Below are 25658 nucleotides of genomic sequence, written 5' to 3'. Positions count from 1 at the left end.
ATACTATGCTATTGTCTTGACTTGATACATGTCAAGTGGTTATAGCCCAAACAGATGCACCATACGAGTAAAAAGGGTTTGCAAGAAATCGTCATGTAAAAAGTGCTTGTGTTACTTAAAGGTGCATTATGTAATAAATCTAAAGCAAATGGCCATAAAATCCTCCTAATATGTCACAGAGACTCAGGAATAATGTTCATATAACAAACTGAACTCACCAACAACAACAGTGCAGCCAAAATATTTGCATTAAAAAACATTTTTGGAGACTGCAAATCATGTTTCTGTTTTGAAATCATGTTTTGGCATGTGGCGCCACCTACCGCCGTCTACCAGTCATTGCAGTCAGTAGAGTCTCAGCTGCCGAGCAACCACGGGTTGCCAGTTACGTCAAAAAACGAAACCTAAAAGACCTCAGTATTTTGAATTTGAATGTTTTAAAACCGTTTTTGGCCACATTCTTACATATGGCACCTTTAATTTAAAATCTACTATATATGCTAATCAAAAAATATGTCAACAGCGTCCTCCTATAAACGACTCACTTAAAAACCCGGCGCTCAACACACAGACACCTGAACAAAAGTCTACATTAATGCTGCGTGTAAACCCAGAGTAACAACACTGACAAAGCAACGCAGCACGTTTTTTAAAGCAGACATTAAGGGTTCAGACTCTGTAGACTAATTACCCATAGCAGCAACATGATTAGGAGGAGCCGTCACAGCGAGCAGGACACAGACAGAGACGCAGCTACGCCGTGAGCGAGATCAGCAGCAAACAAACAAACAAACAAACGCAGATCGGCGGTCTGGCACACATCTCCTCTCACTGTACTGACAAATGGACATGTAATGGGGGAAATCATGTGGTTACATGGGGAGAGGGCTGCTGTTTGAGCCAGATAATGATCTGAAATGTCCCAGCAACAGCAACAAGAAGAAACACATGTCCTCCCTCTTAGCCACATTTGAACTTTTTTTTTTAGATTATGTTCATCCAATTTAGTTTTTCTGCATGAGGCAAAAAAAAGCATCTAACCAAAGATATGGGAACTAAATATAAATAAAGTCGTGTGGCTCAAAGAGAGAAAACACAGGTCTACAAGACACTTCACAGTAAAAACTCAACGTCCTGCGTCATGTTCCTCCATTCTGACTCCATGGCTATATAGCAAACCCTTCTTCAGGATATCGTAAAAAGAAAAAAATTCAAATCCGACACTAGACGTTGACCCTAACTATCACAGAAATGCTCAACTGAATGGCTGAATTTAGTTTGGCTGCAAATCCCATGCAGATCCATGTCAAGTTTGTGACGTTGCTATCAGATACAAAAGAAGAGGCGTTCCACTTGCCATTCGTAGTTCATGTAGTGGCCAGTGCCCAGCACAATGAATGTTAACAATGGAATAAATAAATAAATAGGGATGTGAATCTTTGGGGGCTCATGATTCGATTTCCTAGTCTTAAGGTCACGATTCGATTTCAAAATCGTTTTTTCGATTCATACAATTCTCTATTCAAAAATTGGTACAATGCATAGTGTGTTAAGGCAAATTATGGCATCAAAACAATACAGTTTGTATTGTAAGATAATGTGATAATGTGATCACACAAAGGCAAACTTAAGACAAAAGTTAACATTGTTTTCATTCAAAACAAATAAAAACCTACTTACTGTACAAAAAATAACTTGCATAAATAAAAGCTTAGACTAGCTGCCTTTTTCTCCCAGAAGGTACAAATACAAACTGTACACAAATAACACAAACTGGTGTTTTGTGTGGTTTTTCAAAATAGAAATTTAAATTTATTTTCCTTATGGAAAGCTACTTTTTAAAAAAACACATTTTCAGATGTCATGATGACATTTGTTTGATTTAATTTGGTAAGTCTGACAAACTGGGCATCAATATGGGCCTACAATCAACAACACCTATCATTATCATTATTATTATTATAATTATTATAATGTTATTTATCCTTTATTTAGCCAGGAAGGATCCACTGAGATACAAGATCCCCCTCTTCCAGGGAGTCATGGTCAAGATAGCAGCATTGATAGTACAACTATAATTATAGAGACAAATCCAGATATAAAACTCACAACAGAATATAAAAGTTAAAAGGAGATAATTAAGACTGTAAAAAGAGAGATGTATAATAAAGTAAAGTAATAGAAGTAATAAATAGGCCATACCAACTAGATCCACAATCCGAATCACTCAAAAAGAATCCAGCTCATTCCATGTCCATGGTGCATATTATTATTATCATTATAAAGGATTATCTTACAAGCTGTCACGTCGATCTAAAGAGGCATTTTGGTAATTAAAACTGTTTTATTTTATTGTTGATCAAATATCTGGCAACTCAAACTGAAAAATCAAACATTTTCAGCCATAAAAATAGCCATAAAAATTAAATAAAAAAGAAAGAAGAAGAAGATCGTTTTACCTTGAATGTGTTCAAAGTTCGATGGACTGCACCACCCATCCATGTCCCACTGGACCACCTATACGCATGTCCAGGCGTGTGGGTGCAGAGGTGACATCCTTCGCCAAAACAGGACGGAGATCAGTGAGAGAGCCAAAGTAGCTGCATCACTGTGGAGCCAGACAGACAGACAGTCAGTCAGACAGACAGGCAGACAGACAGACAGGTGAGGTGAGCTACAACCGAGACGAACTCAACTGAAGCTGTGATTAGAGCTCGCGGCAGCCGGGTCATCCGGATGAGCTCACGGTTACATTTTGAAAGGGGGGGGGGGGCAGACGAGACGAATGTTATCCGTTGTCATGCTTCGAAACACAACATAAAAGTATAGGCACGCGTCTACACAGGGTGGGCACCACATTCCGTCACATAAGTGAGAATCGAGTCCCTCAGCGATTGCGCACACGCCATGTCGCGTGCACCGTTGTTGCGCCTCACCTCACCCCCGCGTCTCCTTCCATTCATCACACTCTCAGACTTCGTGGTCCTGATGATGCGCGTTCAGCTCCGCTCCAGCAGCATCAGCATCCTCCTCCTCATCCTCCTCCAGCTCCACCACTGTTTTCAGACCAGGGAGCAGTAAAACTATGATGATAGTGGAACTGAGCTGACGTGAGCGCCTGACGACACACGGGACAACCAATCACAATCGAATAATCCGATAGTCCTCACCAATCCGCGCTCAGAGAGAAAGTGGGCGACGGCGTGAACACAGCGGCAGCACGGTAGATTGTCGCATGTGAGGGAATTTGCAGTCAACTCCTACAAATAGTACTGTAAAAGTCACACTTAGCTCCACACACACACACACACACACACACCCACGCTGTAAAATAGCTGGAAGAAACAAACAAGTGTGCATTTATATAGTAGTTCTTTAATTTACAGCTTGTTTTATAGATTTAAATGAATGCATCTCATTTTAAACATGTTCAGATAAAGGTGGACGTTTTTAGACTGCAAATTATACTTAGACAAAAATGTAATAAAGAAAGCATGAAACAAAGGCATATTTTCCTGTATCAAGTAAGTAAAATGTCCCACAACCTGATTATTATATACTCAACAAAAATATAAACGCACAAATTTTAAATGGTGAACAAAAATAGAACATAGACATTTTGCTCAGATTCTTGATGCATTTGTTTATGGAATGATTTGTTTTGCTCAAACCCAGTAGTCCAGTGTCACTTGGCCACTCCTATTGACTACAATCTCAGATTGAGTATTTCAACTTCAACTCAATATCAGAGGTGGAAAGTAATGAAATACATTTACTCAAGTTACTGTATTGAATACTTTTTTTGTGTGTATTTTTTAAGTACAATTTAAAATCAGGATTTTGTATTTTACTTGAGTACGTATTGACTCAAGTATTGTACTTAGTTACTTTATAAATCCTATCCGTCACTGAGTAAAAATAAAAATTCAGCACAATGAAGACCTACAGGGGGAAAATATACACCAGAACCAGACGAATGATGATGTGATTAGCACCAGCACTGGCGCGTGAACATAGAATATCATAATAGAACATAAGAACATAATAATATCCTGTGTCGCACCGGCCGCGTGAGCTCCAAAGGGCACACCAAAATGTGGACTTGTTGTCAATATGATGTCACAAATCATGAGGTGAGCGTGCCATTGGCATGCCGAGTGCTGGGTTGGGCGTTACACCTGAATGATGCAGTATTCACCAGACATGTCACCTATCGAACACCTTTGGGATGTTCTGGATAGGCGTGTCCGCCAGTGGGTTCCACTTCCAGTTCCCCAGAACGGCCGCCAACTTCAAGTGGCTCTGCAGGAGGAATGGGACAACATCCCCCAGGCCATGATCGACAACCTGGTGATGTCCACGCGTCGCCGTTTTACCGCTATGCGTGAGGCTAATGGTGGACACACACATTATTGAAGTTTGTCAACTTGGATCATCGACCCCCCATTGTGTTCTTCCTGCCATTACTCCAGGATTTTTGTTTTGAAATTGATCCTAATGCTCGCAAATTAAAGCCACTTTATTGATCAAGTTGTACCGTTATTTTTGGATAGTTACTCTGTTTTGTCCCATAACAATAACTACAAGTTTACATATGCAAAGTCCTGTTTTATAATAAATTAAATCATCAGAAAATATGTAGGTTTCCACAGTTACACGACAAGTCACTACATTCATCATTAGATCATTTAACTACTTTAAAATGAATGTAAAACTTATATGATTTCCTCTGCTGCTGTTTTTAAATGTTGCTTTTTACGTTGCCTGTGGCTACACGGTCAGTTGCCTGGTGAAAGCATCATGCAATCTGAGCTCTAAATCCCCCCGCAGAGGTGCGGGTTAGCTTCAAACGGAGATTATAGTGGCCGTGTGAAAGGGATCTGCTGACCCGACCCTCTCTGCTGCAGGTGAATTCTATCAGATTCACCCCCCGACAACCCTCTGTGACAGCTCTTTGTGTTTAATATGGATGAACGCATGCAGCACAGCCACAGATTCACATTCACATACAGTACACCCTACTGCAAATACTTCAAACGGGGACCATTTGCTTTCAAAGAGACAAAGGAAACACTACAATTCAACATTTTATTGCTCATGGATCAGCAATAAAAGAAAGTAAACCAGCCTGACAATGTGGCAAAATCAGGAATTCTCTTGTATAAAGCAAGGTATGACCATCTAATCTAAAAAAAAAAAAATACAATTATCCATTGCAAAATAGTTGTTTTTTCAAAATAGGAAACAGATGTCCAAAACAAACATTATTATCACCAATCCACTTGTTTATATTATATACTTTCATTATTATAAATAAAATAATTCCAATGCGCTTTTAGTAGTCTGCACACCAGGTGCTAAAAAAAAAAAAAAAAAAAAAAGATAAATGTAAAAATGTTGGATCTGCTGAAAAATAAAAGTCCTGACAAAATAATACATCAGAAGAACAGCAGCTCCATGTAATCGCCAAAAAATGGACTGAATTGTACAATAAACCAATTAATGTTAGGAAAAACAAAAGTGGTGAAAAAGAAAATGGATCAAAATACACGGTGATAGACTACTTACATCTCTGTGTGGGGTTTGTGAGCTTTAAATAGTCAGTTTTACTTAATTTGATAATTTTCTTCTTAATTTGACTTTATTTTCTCTCTTTAACTAAAAACAATTAGTTTTACAAGTCAAATGACAAATGTTCTAACAATTGAATATATATATATATATTTGCCAGATTAGATTTAATTATGACAAAAACTACTAAAAGGAAATTAACTGAATGGAAAATTACACATAACAACCCTATCAATTAAAGGCACACCATCTCATGTCTACTTCCATTTTCCACACCTTCTTCACATCTTTCTATCCGTCTAATACTTTACTTTTACAACCTGCTTTTTTCCCCACACATTTACAATATATTTACTTTCATTTCTTACATGCCTTGTTCCCTGTTTTAAATCACTTAACTGCATGTCCATCATCAAACGCTTCCTTCAATGTACCTAAACGGGACATTTTCTTTGGTAGTATTTCCATGTCTATTCACAGTCGTGTGCTTTTTCTTTGGATTTCTTTGACTAGAGAGGATATTTCAAAGGACACTTCTGGGAACAGCCTTTCTGTGTTGCTGTTGGGGCGACCTGGGGGAGTTATCTGCAGGGGGCCACAGAGGTTTAGTGACCTGGATGTCTTCTTCTATTTTAAAGGCTTTCTTTGGGGGATCGGCCTGTGGAGGCCAGACTACAGATATTTTGTTACCGTGCAGTTTGTTTTCATCGATGCATTTTGTCATTTCGTTTTCACCGCTGAGTGTTTTGTCCGCTGAACTTATGCTGCTCATGGAATATCTCCATTCAAGTTTCTCGTCTGAGAGGATAGGACCTCCACTTCCTGAGGGAGGATTTTGCCCAAGTCCATTATTGTGGTTCCCTTTGGACTTGAGGAGTTGTTTGTAATGGTGCAGGCAGTAGAAGTGTCCATGGAGAGAGACATAATTTCCTAGGCTACGGGGAGAACAAAAAAAAGGAAAAGTCTTGTAAGAATGCATCATCAATACAAATAATCTCGTGTGAACAATTATTTGAACGAGCGCCATGTTTACCTTAATTTATTTTTGCAGTGCTCACAGCAGAAACAGGATTTATGGTACTTCTTTTTGTCCACTATCAGAGCATCCATTGGATAAGTTCTCTTCCGACACACCGCGCAGAGCTCCGACTTCGGAACTCGAGGCTATTAGAAAGAAAGAAAAATGCAGAATGTGGACTTTGTTTTTCTTTTTGGTTGCTGCACAATGCAACAATGAGCTACATCATTTAGTTCAGTTTTCATGATAGTTAATCTCACTGATACAAAGCCGTACAATAAATAATGTTTGCATTCAAAAGGTTCCATGGCATGCTCATGCATTTGTCAGCTGACGGAATAGTTCATATCATTTGTCAGATTTTTGGTATATTTACTCTAAAACATCATTATATGCTGGTTTCAGTCTGGACAGCCAGTGGACAGCTCCTCATCATGACCAGTTAGATCAGTTTCTAATATCAGGGCCACATGGCGGCTTATTGGCTAGCACTGTTAGCCTTGCAGCATAAAAACCCAGGTTTGCAAGGATAAAGGATAAATCAGCCTGAACACAAAAATGTAAAAACATTTAAATAACTGACAGGAAATTCAACATGCTGATGATGATGACCATGAGATGTTAAAAAGCGAATATAATAGCACAGCTTTTATAAGCATGTTAATGTTCCCTTTTGCTGCAAACAGTATCCCACTTGTATCCCACTGCACAGCCCTGCTGGTATAGTTAAAAACCCATTATTTCTTAGTACCTGAACTTTCCTATATTTACAAAAAAAGTTAAATGCTCATATCACACCACAATCAAATGTATCCAAACCAAAACCATCCACAGTCCATGCCATTTGTGTTGTTGTTTCATGCTGCAGTTTTTTTTTACCAGATGAGAAAATCGTCTGTTGTGACACAACCTGCGACGTTGACTCCTCTGACACAGTGTAGCCGAGACTTTTGAAAACTGCCTCACTCTCTGACCACGTTTGGTGGAAATTCCTCAGCAGCTTCTCAGTGGCGTCTTCATCACACGTCTCCGTTCGCCTCACTGCCGAGGTTTTTTGTTTGACTGCATCGGCGTAGGAGAACGGCGCCTTTTGAGTTGAAACGCTCTCAGAGTGCATGGTCACAGCTGTCCTCGATCCAATGACCTGGTTACCAAACTCGTCAACATCTGAGAAATGTTCTGTGATTGAGTTGGCTCCAGAGAAGGCTGATGGTTCTGCTGGCACAGCTTCTGCCTCATATTTCAATAAAGGGAGATCTATGCTCTGCTGTGAGCTTCCCTTAGTCTCTTGAGGACTTTCCAGCTTTGAAGTGTCGACTGTTGTTTCACTCAGGCTTGACTTGGGCTCCTCCTGATCTTTTTCCTCCTCTCTGAACCAGAAACTTTGCTCACCCAGTTCAAAAACATTCTTAATTGCTTGGATGTCAAAAGTTGGCACTCCCTCTTCCAGGACATCTACTTTCTCTTTGTCGCAATCTGTGCTTTCGTTATCACTGTGAAGCCACCCTGTGAGTGGGATAACCTCATTTTTGATATACATTTTCTCTTGTGGAGATTCAAATATGTTTACTAGACCAGACAGGTCTGCCCTGGGAAGCTCATCCTTTTCTTTGTCCAGAGTTTCTGCAACACTCTCCTCCAGGTCTGGGCCCAGTCGCTCAGGTATAGCAATAGGCTCCTTTCGCACATAGGCCTTTTTAATTTCAGCCTTTTGCGCCTCTTCGAAAAACTCTCTCTTTTCCTTGACAGACGCAGCTGATGGCTCTGACATATCTGAATCATCAATGAGATCTGGATCATTTTGAAACAACAGCGAGTGGTTCTCAACCTTGCTCTGTGCCTCGTTTGCGTTCAAAGCTTGTAAAATATTAGCGAGCTCTTCTTCTACATGTGCCTCAGATAAACTCACTTTGGGCCTTTCAAATGACATCCCTGGAAACTCCAAAACCTGGGACTCAATTTTGATTTGCCGATGGAATGATGTCGGTGATTCTACGATCTCTGATTTCTTCTCCGAGATCTGCTGTGGAGAGAGAAGCGGCGGTGGGGTGGGACCACGTGAGAGCTTGGCCATCGTGTCTTTCAGTCGAGCCAGATTTTCCGCTCTGTCAAATGTTGGGGAAGGTGTGATTCTGGTGAGGCGCGATGTTGGCGTGTCACACCTGCGTGGTGGTGGTGTGGGAGGTGTGGGGGGCCGGTGCAGCAGGGTTGGTGAGGGAGTTACCCTCTGGGGTGAGTCAGTTCTTCGTGTGGATTCAATGGTGATAAATGTTGGCGATGGCGAACGCATCCTCAGTAATGGTGAGAGTGTGCGGAAGTCAAAAGGCTTGCACTGACTGATGTCTTCCGTTCTTTTTTCTTGCGATGTATTTTTAATTGTTTGGTTCTCAATTTTGGCAGAACCAATACTGATCTTGGATATTCTTGGTGTGGCTCCACCGCTAATGCCCTTCTCAGACACCGACTCACATTCGTGCTTCTCCACTGTCTCATTATCTTCTAGTTTAGGCTCTGTTGCTGTCATCACATGTGAGATCATTTCTTGATGTTCACGTGCATCACTTTCCACCACAGACTCCTCCAGCTCACATTTTCTCTCTGGACTTATAAGCCAATCAGGGATGGTATTGAGCAGAGTCTTTAAATATTTTGAATCATGCATCTCTGTGAAGATTTCTTTCTGAAGCAGAGATTCCTCGATTGTCCCTGTTGAGGCCACCTTGTTTTGTTCTGACTCGCCTGCCACTGTGATTGGGACAGCCCTACTTTCTTGTTGTGGTTCCTCTACGCTCTGCTGAATAACCGTCCTTCCTTTCCTCTTCTCCGATGTCTTCATGTGCTGTTGAACTCCTTTTTGTTCCTGGGAACTTCGCTGCTCTTTGCTTTCTGTGAAAGTGACTTCTTTCATGACTTGAATGTGCTCTTCTTTTCTACTTTTGTGAATTTGGGAAACTGCAACCGTGTTCTGAGTTTGATGGGATTTTTCAGGCATTACCGTCTTGATCTCTGTAGCTACTAACTTTGATTCTATGGAAATGTCTTTTCCTTGACCCGGCGGTGAACTCCCTTTAGACTTTTTCGACTTCTTTTTCCTTTTTGGGGGAGTTGGAGTTTCTTGTTGACTTTCACTTATAATATCAGTAACAGCAAGAGCTGAGGTATTGGCAGGTGAGGCAGTAACTTTCTTAATCCTCTGTAACTCAGCTTTTACATCTTCAGATTCATGGATCACTTTAGTATCAGTTGTTTCCACCTTTAGATCTTCTGAAACGGTCTGTTTTTCACTCTCAATAGACAGTTTCGCCTCTTGTTGCTTTTCTTGTTTGTTGTTCTTTTTCACCTTTTGATTTGGTTTGCCTGTTTTACTGTCAGTGTTGGCTGCTGTCATTTGCACTGACTGATCAGAAACTCTCTCCTGACTCTTTGTAGGAGAGTGATCATTTTTCTTTTTGCTTTCACGCTGTGGTGATTTGGACTCCTTTACATTTTTATCTGAACCGGCATTTTCTTTCTTTGAGGACTGAAGGTTATTTGGTAATTTGGATGCTTTGTCAGTAGTCTTCTTGCTCTCAGACTGCGATGTGCTAAATTTTACATTCACCTCAGTAATGACAGATATTTCAGGTTTGACTATTTGATCGAACATTTTGTCTTCAGCTCTGTTGGGGCCCTTTGTTGTCTGAATTTGTGAGTCTTTCTTTCTATCTGCAGTAATGCTTCCTGCTTTGGCAACATCAGTGTTTGAGGTATGAACTTCATCAGTAATGACAGATGCACCAGACTGTTTGAAGGAATCTGTTTTCTGTAGCGTTGTGTGCACGTGTTGTCTCACAGCTGAGGCAGATGATGTCTTTTGAATCGAGATAACTTTAGACGTCTCATTGGAGACAATTTGCTGGGAAGCAGTAGACATAATCGAAGAATCTGTGAACATTTTCTCATGACTGGCACCGTCGTGGGTGGTATTAACAGCATGCTTGGATAAATCATATAGCAGCCAGTCTGAATCAACACTGAAAGCTGTTATGTCAGCTCTTTGCTGTGTGATGTCTGCTATATTGTTGTTTGACTGCTCTATGGAAAGCATTTCAAGAGCAGCGGTAACTGAGTCATGTATGTAAGTGGGAGTTGGAGTGGTTGGGGGAGTGTTTTCCTCTTTCAGCTTCCGGAACTTTTCTTCTGCTTTGATCAGAGGAGTGTTAAATTTACTCATTTTCCCTCTCATGGAGGGAGGAGGAGAGGGTGGAGGGGTGAATCTTACAGGTGAGCCGTAAACTTTCTTTAACAGCTGTGGTGACTCAGGCAGTGGAGGGATTTCACATGAAACGGTCTTTGAATGTGTTGTTGTTGTTGTTATCGCTGACTGGTTTTGGCTTATTTCTACGACTTTAGCTGATGTTGCTTTCATCTGTTGTGTCTTACTGAAGTCCACTTTAGTCTCCAGTTTGGGGACAGGGTGTAAAGCAGGAGCCTTCACTTTCTTGACTGTCATCTTCTTTGCTTTTGCTGGATGAATTGCCTGTGCTGGCAGACTCTCCAGTTCTTGTTGAGATGGAGGAGGTGGGAGGAAGTCCTGCTCACTGGTGAGTGGTGGGGGAGGAGGAGGAGGAGGAAGGTGATCCATGTCAGAATCAACAGTGGGAGGAGGGGGAGGAGGAGGAGGAGGAGGAAGCTCAGTGTCTATGACAGGTGGAGGTGGAAGAGGCAGGTCAGGCTCCGGTACTTGTGATTGTAAGACGTAAACATCAGTTTTCACTTTTGTTTTCTTCATTCCCTTTGAACTAGATTTCAGATTACGAAACTCTGTTTTTACTGTTTTGATGTCATGCTTTTGGGTTATGGTTTTGTGCTCCACCACAGTTGTCGATTGTTGAGAAGACTGCATCACAGTACTTGACTTGGCTCGAGCAGTTTGAGTTTCATTAGAGGATTTATTTACTTTTGATGTCTCAACTGATTTAGCTGTTTTTATCTTTTGTATGTTCCTCTGTGTATCAACATTTAGATTTTTAACGGGAGGGCTTTGTTTGACACGGACTCTTCTGTGTGATCCAAGTCTGACTTTGGGAGTTTCACGCTGTGCTGTCTCCATAAGTGATTTAATAGTGCCTTTAACATCACCCTTTATCACTTCTTCTTTCTCCAGCTGAGTTTGCTCCTGTGTCTCATATAATGATTTAATTGACATCTTGACATCACCCTTCACTTCACCCTCGAGGCTTGAGCTCCTCTGCATCGTTGGTGAAGGTGGAGTCTCCATGAAGATCTGAATTGTTCCTCTGACGTCTCCCTGCACATCTATTTCCTGCTGACACGTTATTCTTTCATGAGAAGCATCTTGTAGGTTTTGCATTGCTGTGTGAATATCACCCCTCACAATTTCCTCCTTTTCAACTTCCCTCACTGCTTGCTTTGCCAGCTCCAGAGATTTCAGCGAGGCCTTCACATCTCCGGCAACTAATTCCTCAACGTCAACTTTAACTTTTGATGTTGCTGATTTCTCAAGAGATCTCAGGGTCCCCTTGATATTTCCCGGTATGATATCTGGCTTCTCCACATCTTTGGAACGCTTCTGACACTTCTCCAGACATCGCAGAGCTTTTGGTATATTGCCTTTTACCACCTCCTCTTTCTCCACAACAACTGTCTGATTTGCTGATTGAGAGAGTGAATTCAGAGCAGCTCTTAAATCTCCCCTGACGATCTCCTCTTGTCTCTCAAATGAGACAGTTGGCTCCGTCATGAAGACTTTAACTGCGTTGTGAACATCACCAGGTATCACATCCTCTACTGTGCGCTCAATTTGCATTTGATTATGACTGAGGATGAGTTTTGTACCCTTGATGTCACCTCCAACAATTTTTTCTTTTTCTACTCTCTCAGGGGATGTGTCATCACCAGGTCCTAAATGAAGCTGTTTGAGATACTCCATTGCACCAGATTCAATGCATGTGGAGTAAAAGTTAACATTTCCTTTTTCAGTGTCATCCACCTTTATTTTCACTGCCTGGCCTGTCTTGTCTACACTGGACAGTCTCTGTAGAGCCCGCTTTATATCACCTCTCACAACGTCTTCTTTTTCAACATTAACATTCTGTTGCTGATTGAGAAGAGAATATATTGTCATCTGTACATCTCCTTTTTCATCCTCTTGGATGAGTATTCCATGTTTTGCCAAACTGTCCGCACTGAAAAGGTTGTTAATGGCTTCCTGAATGTCACCTCGTAGTATTTCCTCCCTTTCAACACTGCTGTCTCTCTCTTGATTGAATAGCTGCTGCACAGTTGTGCTAATATTACCCTTCTCCTCTGAATCTATGACTATCTGCTGCTCATTTCGTTCCTGTCTATTTAGTAGATTCATCATAATAGTCTGTAGATCTCCTCTGATGACTTCCTCTCGCTGAATCTCTGGGGCCTGCGTATTCATAAGCTGATATTTTGCCATCCTAACATCACCAATTTCATCACTTTCAATGAGTATTCCCTTTGACGTCACCATTTTCTGACTATAAAGCTCCTCAAGTGTTCCCTTGACGCTCTTGCCGAGAATCTCAGTTTTTTCCATTTTTGTCTCATTAAAGTCATCAAATGGTGTACTTTCAAAGAGCCATGTTGTTGTCTTAACATCCGCTTTGGGAATCTCCTCTTGAGTGACAACTGTTTCCTCATCCTCGTCTGCCTCTTTGATGTGGTCAAGAGGATTTTTCTCAAAAAGCCAGACTGAATTTTTGACATCTCCCTTTGCGACCTCCTCCTTTTTAACAGTTTCAAGCAGATTTTCAGAGCTCATGCTTCTTATTTTATCAATGGACTGTGTTTCAAATCTCCATTTTGCAGTCCTAACATCACCTTTTTGTATTTCACTCACATTAACTGTTCTAACAGAATCCTCTGACAAGGTGTCCGACTCAAAACGATGTTTATTCATTCTGACATTGCCTCCTTGAATGTCATCAACAGTTTTTATTAAAGTCTTCTCCTCTTCGGCAATCCTATCAAGAGGTTGTGTCTCAAATTTCCACTTGGCGGAGGTGACGTCTCCTTTTTGCACATCCTGTTGTGTGACAGATTTGATTATGTAAACCTCGTCTGTGTCCTTGATAGCATCAATAGGCTTGGTTTCAAACAACCACCGGGTTCCCAACACATCTCCTCTTGTTACCTCTTCACTTGTGACAGTAGTAACCTCATGGTAATGGCCCTCTTTGTCCTGAATAGCATACAGCGGCTGAGTTTCAAACATCATGGTATAATTCCTGACATCACCCTTCTCATCTTTATCACGAACAATTCTTTGCATTTTCATCAGTTCTGTGTCCGTTTCCTCGTGGATTTTATCCAGTGAGTTTGTCTCAAAAATTAAACGGCCCTTGTCTACATCTCCTCCTTGTACATCATTTACTGTGCGGCCGCTCTTAGATTCCTCTTGAATGTCATGTATTGCGTCGATGGATTGGTTTTCGAAGAGCCATTTGCAGGTGCCCACATTTCCTTTCTGTACTTCCTCGGTCTGCACTCTTTTGAGCTTTTGCATCACTTCCTCGGATGTAGAAGTCATGATATCGGATGTTTGGTTTTCAAAAACATACTTCATCCTTGACACATCTCCTGATGCAATATCTATCTGCGTGACACGCTTAAAAGAGTCCGACTCCTCTCCTATGAGGTTCTCCAGTTTCTCTGTCTCAAAGAGAAAACAAGCCGTTCTTACATCCTTTCCTGTAATGTCCTCTTGATTCACTGTGCATGTCTTCAGCACTGTCTCTGACTCATCATGGATCATATCAAGTGCTTGTGTCTCAAAGAGCCATGTGCAGGTTTTGACATCACCCTTGCTCATTTCTTTAGATTCACTGTCACCCTTTAATTCGACTCTTTCATATAGATCCTCCATCGGTTTTGTCTCAAATAGCCACTTACAGGTTTTCACATCGCCCCTCATGATATCCCCATTTGTACATGTGACCACACTTTCTTCATCTTCAATATTGCTGAAGTATTTAATCGCATCAAGTGGCTGTGTTTCAAACAACCACTTTGCCGTTTTAACATCACCAGATTCTATTTCTTGTTTGGAGATGCCCTTGATAATTTGGTATTTAGTCATGCTTTCATCAAACTGGTCTATTGGCCGTGTTTCAAACATCCACTTGCAGGTTGTCACATCTCCTTTCACCACCTCTTCACGCCGCACTGTTCTCACCTCGTGGATATGGCCTGAGCTGTCTTCCATGGCATAAAGTTGAGTAGACTCAAATAGGTTTTTATTTGATCTGACAGAGCCAGATGTTACACCCTCTATGAGAATTTTTTGAGATTCATCTCTCGTGGTTAAATCTGTGCTCTCAAAGATTTGCTTGTAGTTTGAGACGTCCACTTTATCAATTTCTTCCAAGTCGATTGTTCGAATGACTTCTTTCTTTTCCTCCCTAATCTGTTCCAGGGGTTGGCATTCAAAGCGCCATTTCTGATGTCTGACATCACCCTTTTCCTCATCTGGTGCTACTGCTTTTTTAAGTTTGCCCACCTCTGCAAGCTCTTTCAACTCATCAGATGGAATTGTTTCAAAATAATCTCTGGCTGATCTCACATTACCTGCAATGATTTCCTCTTTTGTCGAAGACCGTGCGTTTGAATCATCTTTTAGGGAATCCATTGGTTGCGTCTCAAATACCCAGCAATTCTTACGGACATCTGCCCTGCAGCTAGTGCCATCCTCCTGTGTGAGGTCGTCCTCAATATTCACAGTTCGTGTAATCTCTTTCTTCTCCTCTCTTATGTACTCGAGAGGTTGACTCTCAAAGCGCCACTTTTGGTGACGCACGTCCCCCTTTACTTCTTCATTTACTGTTGCCTTTTTAAGTTTTCCAACCTCAGGGCAATTCTTTCTGGCTACTTGTGGGCTGCTTTCAAAAAAATTCCGTGCAGATCTAACATTGCCTCCAATAATTTCTTCAACACACTGAGATCTGGTGTTGGACTCATCCTTCAGAGAATCTATTGGCTGAGATTCAAACACAAGGCAATGTTTGCGCACATCAGCCCCAGCTATCTCCTTTTTCTCCATTTCTGTGCATTCCCATTCACTGAGAGAATTTAAAGTCTTTATCTCAAACAGCCACCTGCCCCAGTCTCCCTTGTTGCTGTCCTCCATGGAAAGACTACACACAAGTTTTAAAGGTGTAGGTTCTCTGTTTGCCATGTCCAGGGGTTGAGTATCGAAAAGCCAACGTGAGGCAATAGAGTTTTCCAATTCCGTTTCAATTTTGCGCACCGACTTTACCTCTAACATCTGGCTTGATTGACCCATAATGATGCATTTAAACTGAGTGTCAAAAGTACTTGTCACAGTTTTCACATCTTCATTAATTTCCTCCAGCACGGCCCGCAGACTCAGCAGGTGGCTCTCATCAATGGTCTCAGTGTGCCCAAGGCTTTCCATGTACTTGTTGTCAATCATGTAAATGGTGGCATTTTCATCCTCCTCTGTGAACACAAGCTCTTTTGTTAAATCCTCCTCCTTGTGCATTTTGTTGAGAGTGTCCATCCTCTGGGTTTCAAACAACCATGCTGCAGCACGGACATCTCCTTTGTCTAATTTGTTCGATTTATTTTTATATTCTGTTGAGTTGGGGTTTTGTGAGCCCAGCTCCTCAATCGGCTTTGTCTCAAACATCCAAGCTGTGTGTCTCACATCTTTGCCAAGAATCATTTCCTGTTCAATTTTCTTGACGTCATCATCCTCATCGGGTGTTTCATTTCTGATCGTGTCCAGCGGCTTATTCTCAAACCTCCAGCGCAGTGCCTGCACCTCACCAGGAAGAACCTCTTCCCACTCCCCATACTCGTCATCATTCATCTCATCAGGACTTCCACCGTCATCCTCATACACGTACTCCTTGCTCTCAAACTGGTTGTTCTCAGTTTCATTGTTGTTACTATAATACTCTTTCTCAATATTCTTACGAACCTCAGGATGAATGTGTTTGTAAAGACGTTTCAGCTCATTCATACTCCTCTGCTTGATGTGAGCATCTCTGTTGACAGTGTATATAGGACTTGGCATCTCTGGAAGCTCAGGCGAGTAACGGCTGTCTGGAATATCGTGATCTTCTAATGGCATCTGGAGTAAATCGGGAGGCGGGGGTGGAAGATAGTCAGAATCCTCGGCAGGTGGGGGTGGGAAGTCCGCATAATCCATCACTGCAGCTGCTGTGTCTTTTGATTCAGTACCAGATGCTTCATAGACCTCACAAGTGACTACATTGTTTTGCGTCACATTTGAGGACCACTTACTTCGATTGATGTCACGTCCGATCTTTTAAGGAACAAAAATGATATTAATGGGTAATAAAAACTCAGAGTTTCAGAGAAATATGTAAATTATAAAATATTCACCAACAGATAAATTACTATTATTATTGATGTATTATTGTAATTAACATTAGTTTGGCTGCACTATAAACATACACCTGTTGCTCTTCTGTTGTTTTTCTACTAAATAAATTGTCTTCATTTATATTTATTACTTAAATACCTGAAATGGAATATCCTCTATTTGTGCAGTTGTTGCCTTTCTCAATCGAACGGAAAAAGCATACCTTAACTGGTTTCTGTGGAGCAGCTTCTTCTATTGTTCTTTCAAAGCGATCCCTCAGTTCCTTTGTCGTGTACCTGGGAAACTCATCCTCTTCTAAAAAATCAGCATAGACAAAAGAATAAAGAGAGGCCTTTCTCTTTCTTTTATTTTGGCAAAATTAAAATGATGTAAAGACAAACAAACCAAGATACCTGTTTCATTTTGATGGTTTTCATAACCAGATGCCAGGTTACTGTTGCTGTATGATACCTGGGTGTATTTAAAGGAAGTAAGAAATGTTTAGTTAGTAGAAAGATTGAACTTGTCGTTCTTACTGAATGGCATGTGTTTAAATTCTGCCAAAATGTCAACAAATACTACACAAACATTAATTACACTAATTGGACCGATTGCAATCTGTTACAGTTTTGTTGTAAGTGTCGAGCTCATTAGCAAAGCCTGTCTACACACAAAGTGACAGGTTATATTCAGTACCATGGTCTCCTGGTTGAAGTCTAGATGCTGACTGCCTGGGACAACGTGACTGCTGCTGCTGCTCGAGACTGTCACCTCCGAGTTTGATGTTTCCTGTGACGCAGGGAAATAATGTGTCTGTGTCACACAAAGCAGCACTCACAAAAAAAAAACATTATCCCCCTGTCTTGTCTCGGTGTGTACTCCACCATCAAGTACCCCAGCAGCCAAAGCCTCATAGTACATGACTGAATACCATGCAGATGTGATGTTCGAAATGATTAACCACAGTTGGAAGCAGGATGACATAGCATGTGATAAGCTGTTCTCACATCGAACCAAAGCCCGAAATAGTGAATTATTTACTAAGTCAAAGAATGGAGCTTAAAAAAAGAAATTAACCGTTGTGTTAATATTGCGATGCAAGCTGAATGGAAGAGTGCAAATATAAAAAATGTCAGGTAAAAACAACATAATTTAACCAGTCATCTCTTTCATGCTTAGTATCAGCCTGATGAAGTTGCATACCGCCTTTGAACATGTGTACCTGCACAGTTCTGTGATGGAAATGGAACTGGGTTACATTTTGTGACGTTGCTCTTTCCTGGGTCTCAAATTGTTTCCTCACAATTCCCACCGGCAGGGAACAGACCTCTGACTCCTCCATGACCTAACGAAGCAGGAAATCATATTAGCGGCCTCAGATTCTACACGATCTGAAGTCACACAGATGCTTTGTGGGTTATTATATGTGGTGTGCACGCAGCACAGGGGGCAGTCAAGCATGGTGCAGCTAATGCTACGTGTGGTTCTCTCACTGCACAGATGCCAGCCTTCAATAATAAGTGAAAGTTTCAAGTTGCGAGTGCCCTTTCAAGATAAACCTAAAAAATATTTTATGCTTTCTGCAACCTATATTCTGCCATGTGATGATGGATGGTCTCATGTTTCCCCCTCTATTTATACATGTATTTGTAAGACTGCCGACCTCCTTTTTCCAGCTGCAAAACTGTCATCTCCTATGCTAATAACTGCATGACAGCACTAACAATAATGGTGGCACTTCAACAAGATACTTAACCACATGACGACATACACAATGAAAAACAAGCAAACCAATATAATAAACAATAAAAGTATGCAAAGTGCGGGCAACTCTGGCAAGTACTGTAGCTACAGCTGAAAGAATACATGTCCATGCACAAGCTAAAGTACCCCGCTGTGGATGGTGTTGTCGGCTCGCTTGGACACAGCTGCCTGGTACATGGCCTCACTCACAGTTGGTCAGTGGGATGACCTCTGAGTCCACAGAGTGAATCCGGTTCCTCTGGTTGAAAAGCTTACAGGAGGTCCCGCCCTGGTTAAACCTGCGCTGCCAGCAGCTACCACACACATGACCAATACGCAGTTAAAATCAATAGTTCTTATGTGAGCACACACTATTTGGTGTCATAAAGAAATGCAATGAAAGCGTAACATAACTGTATATGTTTTACTGCTATAACTGCTTAATATTTTAGAACAAATGCCTTCTGAACATGAGCTAGTGTAATTTATATTTAAATGGGCAACAAACTGAGAGCCACAGAGATGTTTTCATGGTTGTACCACAGTGCAGGTGATGGTCTCGTCAGACATCATTTAAACGAATAACACACTGACGTACACTGAGTTAATGCAGGAGATTTATGAAAATGATGTTTTTAAATTTCAAGCTGTGCGAGCTGTGGAAGAGACATTTGTTCAGTCATGATGTGCGATGGTAAGATTGTGGTTCGCACATTAACACTTGAAACTAAAGAAGACGTGCTACTAGTGTTCGTCAGTGTCCACTTTGATTACACCGAGCTTGTGTGCACTTTTATCAGCGATATTATTCATCATTACTAAAGTGCGAGCTGATCATTAAGGAAGTACTTTTTGTCATGATTGAGATTTGCCTTTCTAGTTTAGACATATTTAGACTAAATAAGAGTTTTTGCCTGGGACAGAGTGGAAGAAAATTATGCTTTTGTTTTCCTTACAAATGTTATGTGTGCCTTTTTTAAAAAGGCATTTTTGTACTGTTACAAATTCATTTGTGTCCATTACTCTGTTCTGTGGAGAATTAACTCTGTTTGAAACCACATTCAAACTAAAATCATGTAATATCTTGGCAGCAAAGGGATTGGGTTAATCACTGAAATTTATTTTTCAAGACAACACAACAAAGTCTTAAGAAGGCTCGAAAAATCCCAATCAAAACATCCCATTGTTTTTATAGTAACTAGAGTTTATACGCCTCTTTAAGTTGAAAACCTACTTTACTGCTGATTTATATCATGGCAAACACACCTTTGATAAGAACTTTTGGTGCATCATTTCCCCTACTGGCTGTTTTAGCTCCAATAAAATCTATTTTAACCTATTAGACGACCTCTAAAATTAGACAGGTTTATTTCAGCAGTTACTTGTGTCATTTAATTCAAATCTTGATTTCAGCTATGAAATTTAACCAGTGGCAAACATGCAGTGCAGCAGATCTCAGTTCAGGTCTTGAGGGCATAGACGCACAGACTGTAAATTATTGTGGTAGGAACTAAAATGATGTAGCCAAAAGAAATCTGTCAACAGTCTGAGACTTCTCTTGTGACACATTAGGTTGGGTTGAGAGCTCGAATAACAAGAAGGTGAAGTAATCTAGGCGCCATGCACCTGCAAAAATAAACCATGCCTATTTAAAACTTAACCAAGAAGGGTTGTGTTTCTCAGTGAAATAAAAAGGACAACTAGAAGGCCAGGGTTTTTTTTAAAAAGGCTGTTAGATAACATGCATTGATAAACTTGAATTAGTGTGTATTTACTCTTTAGCTTCCCTCATTTCGTAGAAGTAGAGCAACATAATCCCTTGAGGTACTGGGTTTGGTTCAGACAGTTTAACGGCTCAGAACTCCATCTACTTGGAATTAGTTAATAAAATAAATCTAATCTCTCAAGCTAAAATTCAGTTAATTTAGTGTTTCAGTCACAGTTCATTTCCCAGCAGGCCTAACGCAAGATTTATTTGGTCCTTGTATTTTTTGTGGCTGTGCATTTGACACGAGGACAATGTTAATACATTTTGAGAGTAGAATCAAATATTCAGTGTCAGTCTTCCAGATAAGAAATGTATCACCACTACCTTTTGCATGTAGAATTATTAATACAACAGCACCAAAAACATATACATATTTATATGTTTTCAACCACACAGAGTATGTGTTACATACCAGGATATAGTGTTATCAAAAAATAAAAGCTCAGCAGGTAGAATCCCACAAGAAGGCCACTGCACCCCTGGCCTGCAGGGTCTTTCCAGTCCAAAAGCAAATCCCAGTCAGCGATGGAGACCAGCTCCAGAACTATGTGTTCATCTCTGTCCAACGAGCAGACAGTGACAGCTGATTTTATTTTAGACCCTCCGCCCACATCCAAAAAAAATGCCTGGGTTGTTTTTTTTTAGAGAGCGAGGCCTCGGTGCCACCCATGTCAAGTCCCCTGAAAATCTATATGGAAAGACTTCCTGTGACTCCTCTGCAGATGCTTGTGTACTAATAAGTCAAGTCACTCCGGTTTCATCATCACATCGTCCATCAGAGTGCACTGCATACCCCAGCAGCTGCTACCACCCAAGTTCACAAAAAAAACTAAAAACACAATCTCTCATTATTCACTGCCTATGAAAAAATGGACGTAGGGCAGCAGCAAAGTTGACAGTGAATGTGTAGAAATGTGTTGGCCATGTGCTGTGCTTTGCATTTAGTCTGAAACGGGGTCAGTGATGTAATGGTATTTGTTGAAGAGGGGAGGGTAAAGGGGGCCGTAAATACTACAGGAGACACCTCTGAGTGTGGAGTAGCAAGCCAGCTCATCTTGTTTGGCCCCAGCTGGAGACAGCGGCGCCAGCCTGACTCTGGTATCTCGTGGAAGCTGGGCAAGTGTTTGGAGAGCTGACATGCCTGCCAGGCATCTTCACAACCCTGTTCATCTGCAGCATGTGTAACTCACACCTGCATTTCCAAAGACCACCTATTCCAAAGCAACACTCTGGAATTCCTGTTCCCGCCAAACCACACAGTAGACTGATAGACCAAAGACCCAGTTCACCTGTTTTCCTGATCATCGAAAACAGATTCATTTGATCCTACTGTATCTAGTCTGGTCTATTCAGTCAAACGTGGTCATGAAAATGCAGGTTTTTCATGATGACTCAGCTTGAAGCTGGTTGTCTGTGATCCACAGTGCAGTCAATTCATACAGTGAGGCTGAAAGGAAAGGAAATATTCGCCATAGACAGAGAGTGAGAGAGAGCAGGAGAGGAAGATGGGGAGCACTGTTGACAGATGAAAACATGATTTCCATCAAATACCATTTGATTTTTTTTTATAGTAGAAGAAATTTGCACATGGTGCAACAAAAGAAGGAAAAGTAAGTATACAGACGTTTCATGCCACTTCAGAAAAAGAAACAGGCCTGAACTTTCTTTCATCATCAAAACGCTTTGGTATGTTGAAGAAAACATCAATGATTTAAAATGAATAACTAAAGAGACCAATTTACAATGAATGCCAACAGACTGGGTAACTAAATGCTCTTTGCTCTCTTGATATCCTTCAACATGCCCATGAGCAAGGCATCAGCCTCTGGTTGCACCCTCAAGAAACAAAATGGCTGATTGCTAAACAAAGTGTTTAATTCGGAGAGCCTGCAAGTGTGAATTCGTAATTTTTGCTCTGCGACTGATCCAGGCTGTGTCTATAAATATCTGTGAGGTTTTTGTCATAGTGCCTGATTAAATAAGAGGGCTGCCCTGAGGAGAAGACTGAGCTATTTACATTACAACATCTAATTAGGTTTCTCAAGAAACCAAGGAAATGACAAACAAAGGCCGGGAGACACATCTGCCGCATATACTCTGTGATGGCAGTATGGAAAATAAATGTTGTTGTTTTTTTTATTTCAGAGGCAATGAGATTACAAGGAAATTATGTTGTAATCCAGTGGCAGTTCTATTCACAAAGGGACATTCTCTTGAAACACACATATCCTGTTTTAATGAAGAAATCCTCAAAATGAAAACTTCTCTAATTCTTTAAAGCAGATCAATCTTCACAGAAATGTGCACTAATACATAGATATAAGTTAAGTGACAGTTGATGGCTATCACCTCTCTGTTGCTGAATAAAAAATAATTTCAGTTGTGTTATAATTTGAGCCACAAAAAGAGAGCAAATGTTTTAATACTCTTTATAAACTATGTGAACAGTGCTTTCATTGTGATCCCCTCCCCAGCAGAGTCTTGGTGTAGAGATCACATCAGTGAGCACTGCATGTGGACCACAGGCAGATAGCACCACGGGGTGCATGACAATGAGCCACATCTCCGCCAGATGCCATTAGAAGTGAAGCGATGGATCACAAGAACTCTTGTAAGAATTTAGGGATTTAAAAAAAAATAAAAACTTGAACTGGATTAGCACAAGCAATAGATATGAATACCACAATGTCAGGATTTAAAAAAAAAAAAAGTAAATAATGCACACATTAGAACACTCCACTTTCCAGACATTTATGTTTCTTCATGCTTCAGGCTTTTAATCATCTCAAGAAAAGGAATGTAAAATGCTCTCCATGAAGATTTAATGTGCTATCGTGTGTAATTATCTGCAATATTTTTAACTCCGAAAATGCACTTTATACAGCTGCTGTTCTTATTTATTTATTTTATGTCTATATTTATATCATTTACCTATTATTATATCATTTATTGCTGCTATTTCATAAAGTTTGTGTCCATGTATTACCACACAGAGAGTGTTACCAACTAAATTTGCTTGTGGAAGCACAATGATAATGAAACTTCCTTATGTCCTTCTTATGGACATGGCTCGGTGTATGGTTGTCTCTGCGACTATACACATTGTGCTTTTCACCACATGGTAGAGTTTAAGTCAGCTTATAAGAAATACGCATGTCAACAAGAAAACAAGGGTAAAATAATAGAATGTGACTGGTATTACTAATGCAGAAAGAGAAAGACAAATATGAGAGGAAGGTATGTGTACCTCATCAGGCAAGTCGTCTCCTATGGTCCTCACAATACATTACAAAGACCTAATGGCAGGCCCTTAGTAACCCACACCCAGAGGCTTCCTAGTGCAATGATGACATTTCCCTCTGTTTGTCCTCAGAGACTCAATGAACAACTCACAACCACCGGCACCTTAAAGTATTTCATTGTCTACTTCTTTATCCCCCACATGATGGTTGCAGGGCTGCTGAGTCACAAGACAATATTTGAGTTTGACTATTTCTCTATAGCATCTTTCACTATGACAGGAAGTTTACCGTCACTGAACCTGCACTGTGATGTGATGTATATTTGGCACAGCAGTGCTCATGCTTGTGCGTTGTCATTGTGTACATATACTGGAATGTTAATGTTATGTTCACAGTCTATATCTGTGGCCGCATACTAACACTGGCAATTGGGCACTTAATACAAAGTAAAGCTTAAGTTTATGAAAAGCCAGTTCATATAATTCATCCTGACAGGGACACAGTCTGTTCCAAATTTTCATTGCAGTTCCGCATAAAAAGCTGCTGAAGAAAAAGTCAGACGCGCAACTCTGGCTTTATCACCAGGGATTTAATGTAAAAATCAATCAAGTCAGTGTCTGAAAGTAGCTGAGGTGTTTGAGAAACAAAGTTTATTTTCAAGTTAATTTATGAATAATATAATGTTTGTCTGCAAAATAAAATAAAAACAAATACTACCATAACCCTCACTGCTGCTGCTATTGCAGTTAACTGCTATGTTTATATGACATGATTCTGTGATGTTTTTCATTCTGCTCGTTGCCATAGAATCTTGAATAAACATGGAATTGTTAGGACCAATTAAAAGCCTATTTACAACTAAGGCTTAATATTGTAAAGAGCTGGAATCCTCATGACTAGCACTTATATAAGGGTTCAACACATAAAACTATGTATTTACTGTAGAATATGCAATTTGTAGAGAATGCTAAACTAAACAGAATATATGATAAAGTATCAGTAGATAATAATATTCATAATTCTTTATGTATGTATGTATATGCTCTCATGGTGCAGAAGTAACATAGCTTTGAGAATATAACGTTTAGCTACTAACCAGCATTGCAAAGCACAGAAAGGCCTTTTCTTTGATTTTCAAATTGTTTGCAAATTGAATAATCCCTGAGGGTGTTTTTTTTTCCAGCTGCTTGAGAAAATTGGGTTAAAGAAGCGAGTCCAAAATCACGATTCTGCAAACAGTCTGCAACATAAAACCGTACAAACCTCAAACACTTTGTGGGCTGAAATATAAATTCTAAACGGGAATGTGGAAAAACAAGAAACAGAATAGAGGGCAAATATCCTTCAGAGGTTTGCTCAAAACATGTCTTTCTTTAACTGTCTTCATCTATGCTCATTTCAAGATTGACGCTGTGATCTTGCATCTCTCCCACAACCACTCACAAAAAAAATAATGCAGATGTTGTTGCTTGGGGATATGAATACATAAAATCTCACTGTGATGCCAACATGTCTATTTTTTGACATTTTAGTGGCACTGTGCACAGATTAGGTGCTCATTTTAGATCTGACATAGTTTTGAGTATTTAGAAGGTACATGAAACTTTTGGACACTAAGTTTGTCCCTGGTATTTTTAGTGAGGTGTTGGGCCAGTGGCTTCAGAAGAAATGTTGTTTGCGACAATATCATTGAATCAATGTCTACACACACACACACACACACACACACACACACACACACACACACACACACACACACACACACACACACACACACACACATTTGTTTTTCTATTTCTATGTCAGTGAAGAAACCTCATGGACATAATGCATTCCCTAGCTCCTTGTTGCTGCCAAACTATAAATATGTCATATCTTAATACACAAACCACATGTTTAAACTCTAAATGGCTAATTTCACGCCTTAAAACCTAT

At 40.5% G+C, this 25658-nt stretch overlaps 1 protein-coding gene across 2 annotated transcripts; it reads right to left on the bottom strand.

Moving 5' to 3' along the window:
* Positions 1-5074: 5074 nt before the first annotated feature.
* xirp2b (xin actin binding repeat containing 2b) lies at positions 5075-21032 on the bottom strand. 2 transcript variants are annotated; one of them, XM_083908600.1, is made up of 9 exons: positions 20894-21032; positions 18861-19027; positions 18193-18315; positions 17667-17759; positions 17384-17441; positions 17194-17285; positions 7469-16910; positions 6605-6735; positions 5075-6506 (listed from the first exon to the last, which is right to left on the bottom strand). In XM_083908600.1, the coding sequence occupies exons 2-8, from the start codon at positions 18909-18911 to the stop codon at positions 6644-6646; spliced, it is 9951 nt and encodes a 3316-aa protein (XP_083764726.1). In that variant the 5' UTR covers positions 18912-19027; positions 20894-21032; the 3' UTR covers positions 5075-6506; positions 6605-6643. The 2 variants fall into 2 exon arrangements, with proteins under 2 accessions (XP_083764726.1, XP_083764727.1); XM_083908601.1 differs by having other exon boundaries at positions 18924-19027.
* Between the last annotated feature and the right edge of the window lie 4626 nt (positions 21033-25658).

This window comes from Microchirus variegatus, assembly GCF_963457635.1.
Source record: "Microchirus variegatus genome assembly, chromosome: 22".
Classification (NCBI taxonomy): domain Eukaryota; kingdom Metazoa; phylum Chordata; class Actinopteri; order Pleuronectiformes; family Soleidae; genus Microchirus; species Microchirus variegatus.
This window is presented reverse-complemented; position numbering and strand designations above follow the sequence as displayed.

Coding starts and splice junctions, on each gene's coding strand:
- xirp2b (XM_083908600.1), bottom strand. CDS start 18,911: ATGTACCAGGCAGCTGTGTCCAAGCGAGCCGACAACACCATCCACAGC. Junction 17,760..18,192: donor TCCATCACAGAACTGTGCAG/GTACACATGTTC, acceptor CCTGCGTCACAG/GAAACATCAAACTCGGAGGT. Junction 6,736..7,468: donor ACAGACGATTTTCTCATCTG/GTAAAAAAAAAC, acceptor TCTTTCTAATAG/CCTCGAGTTCCGAAGTCGGA.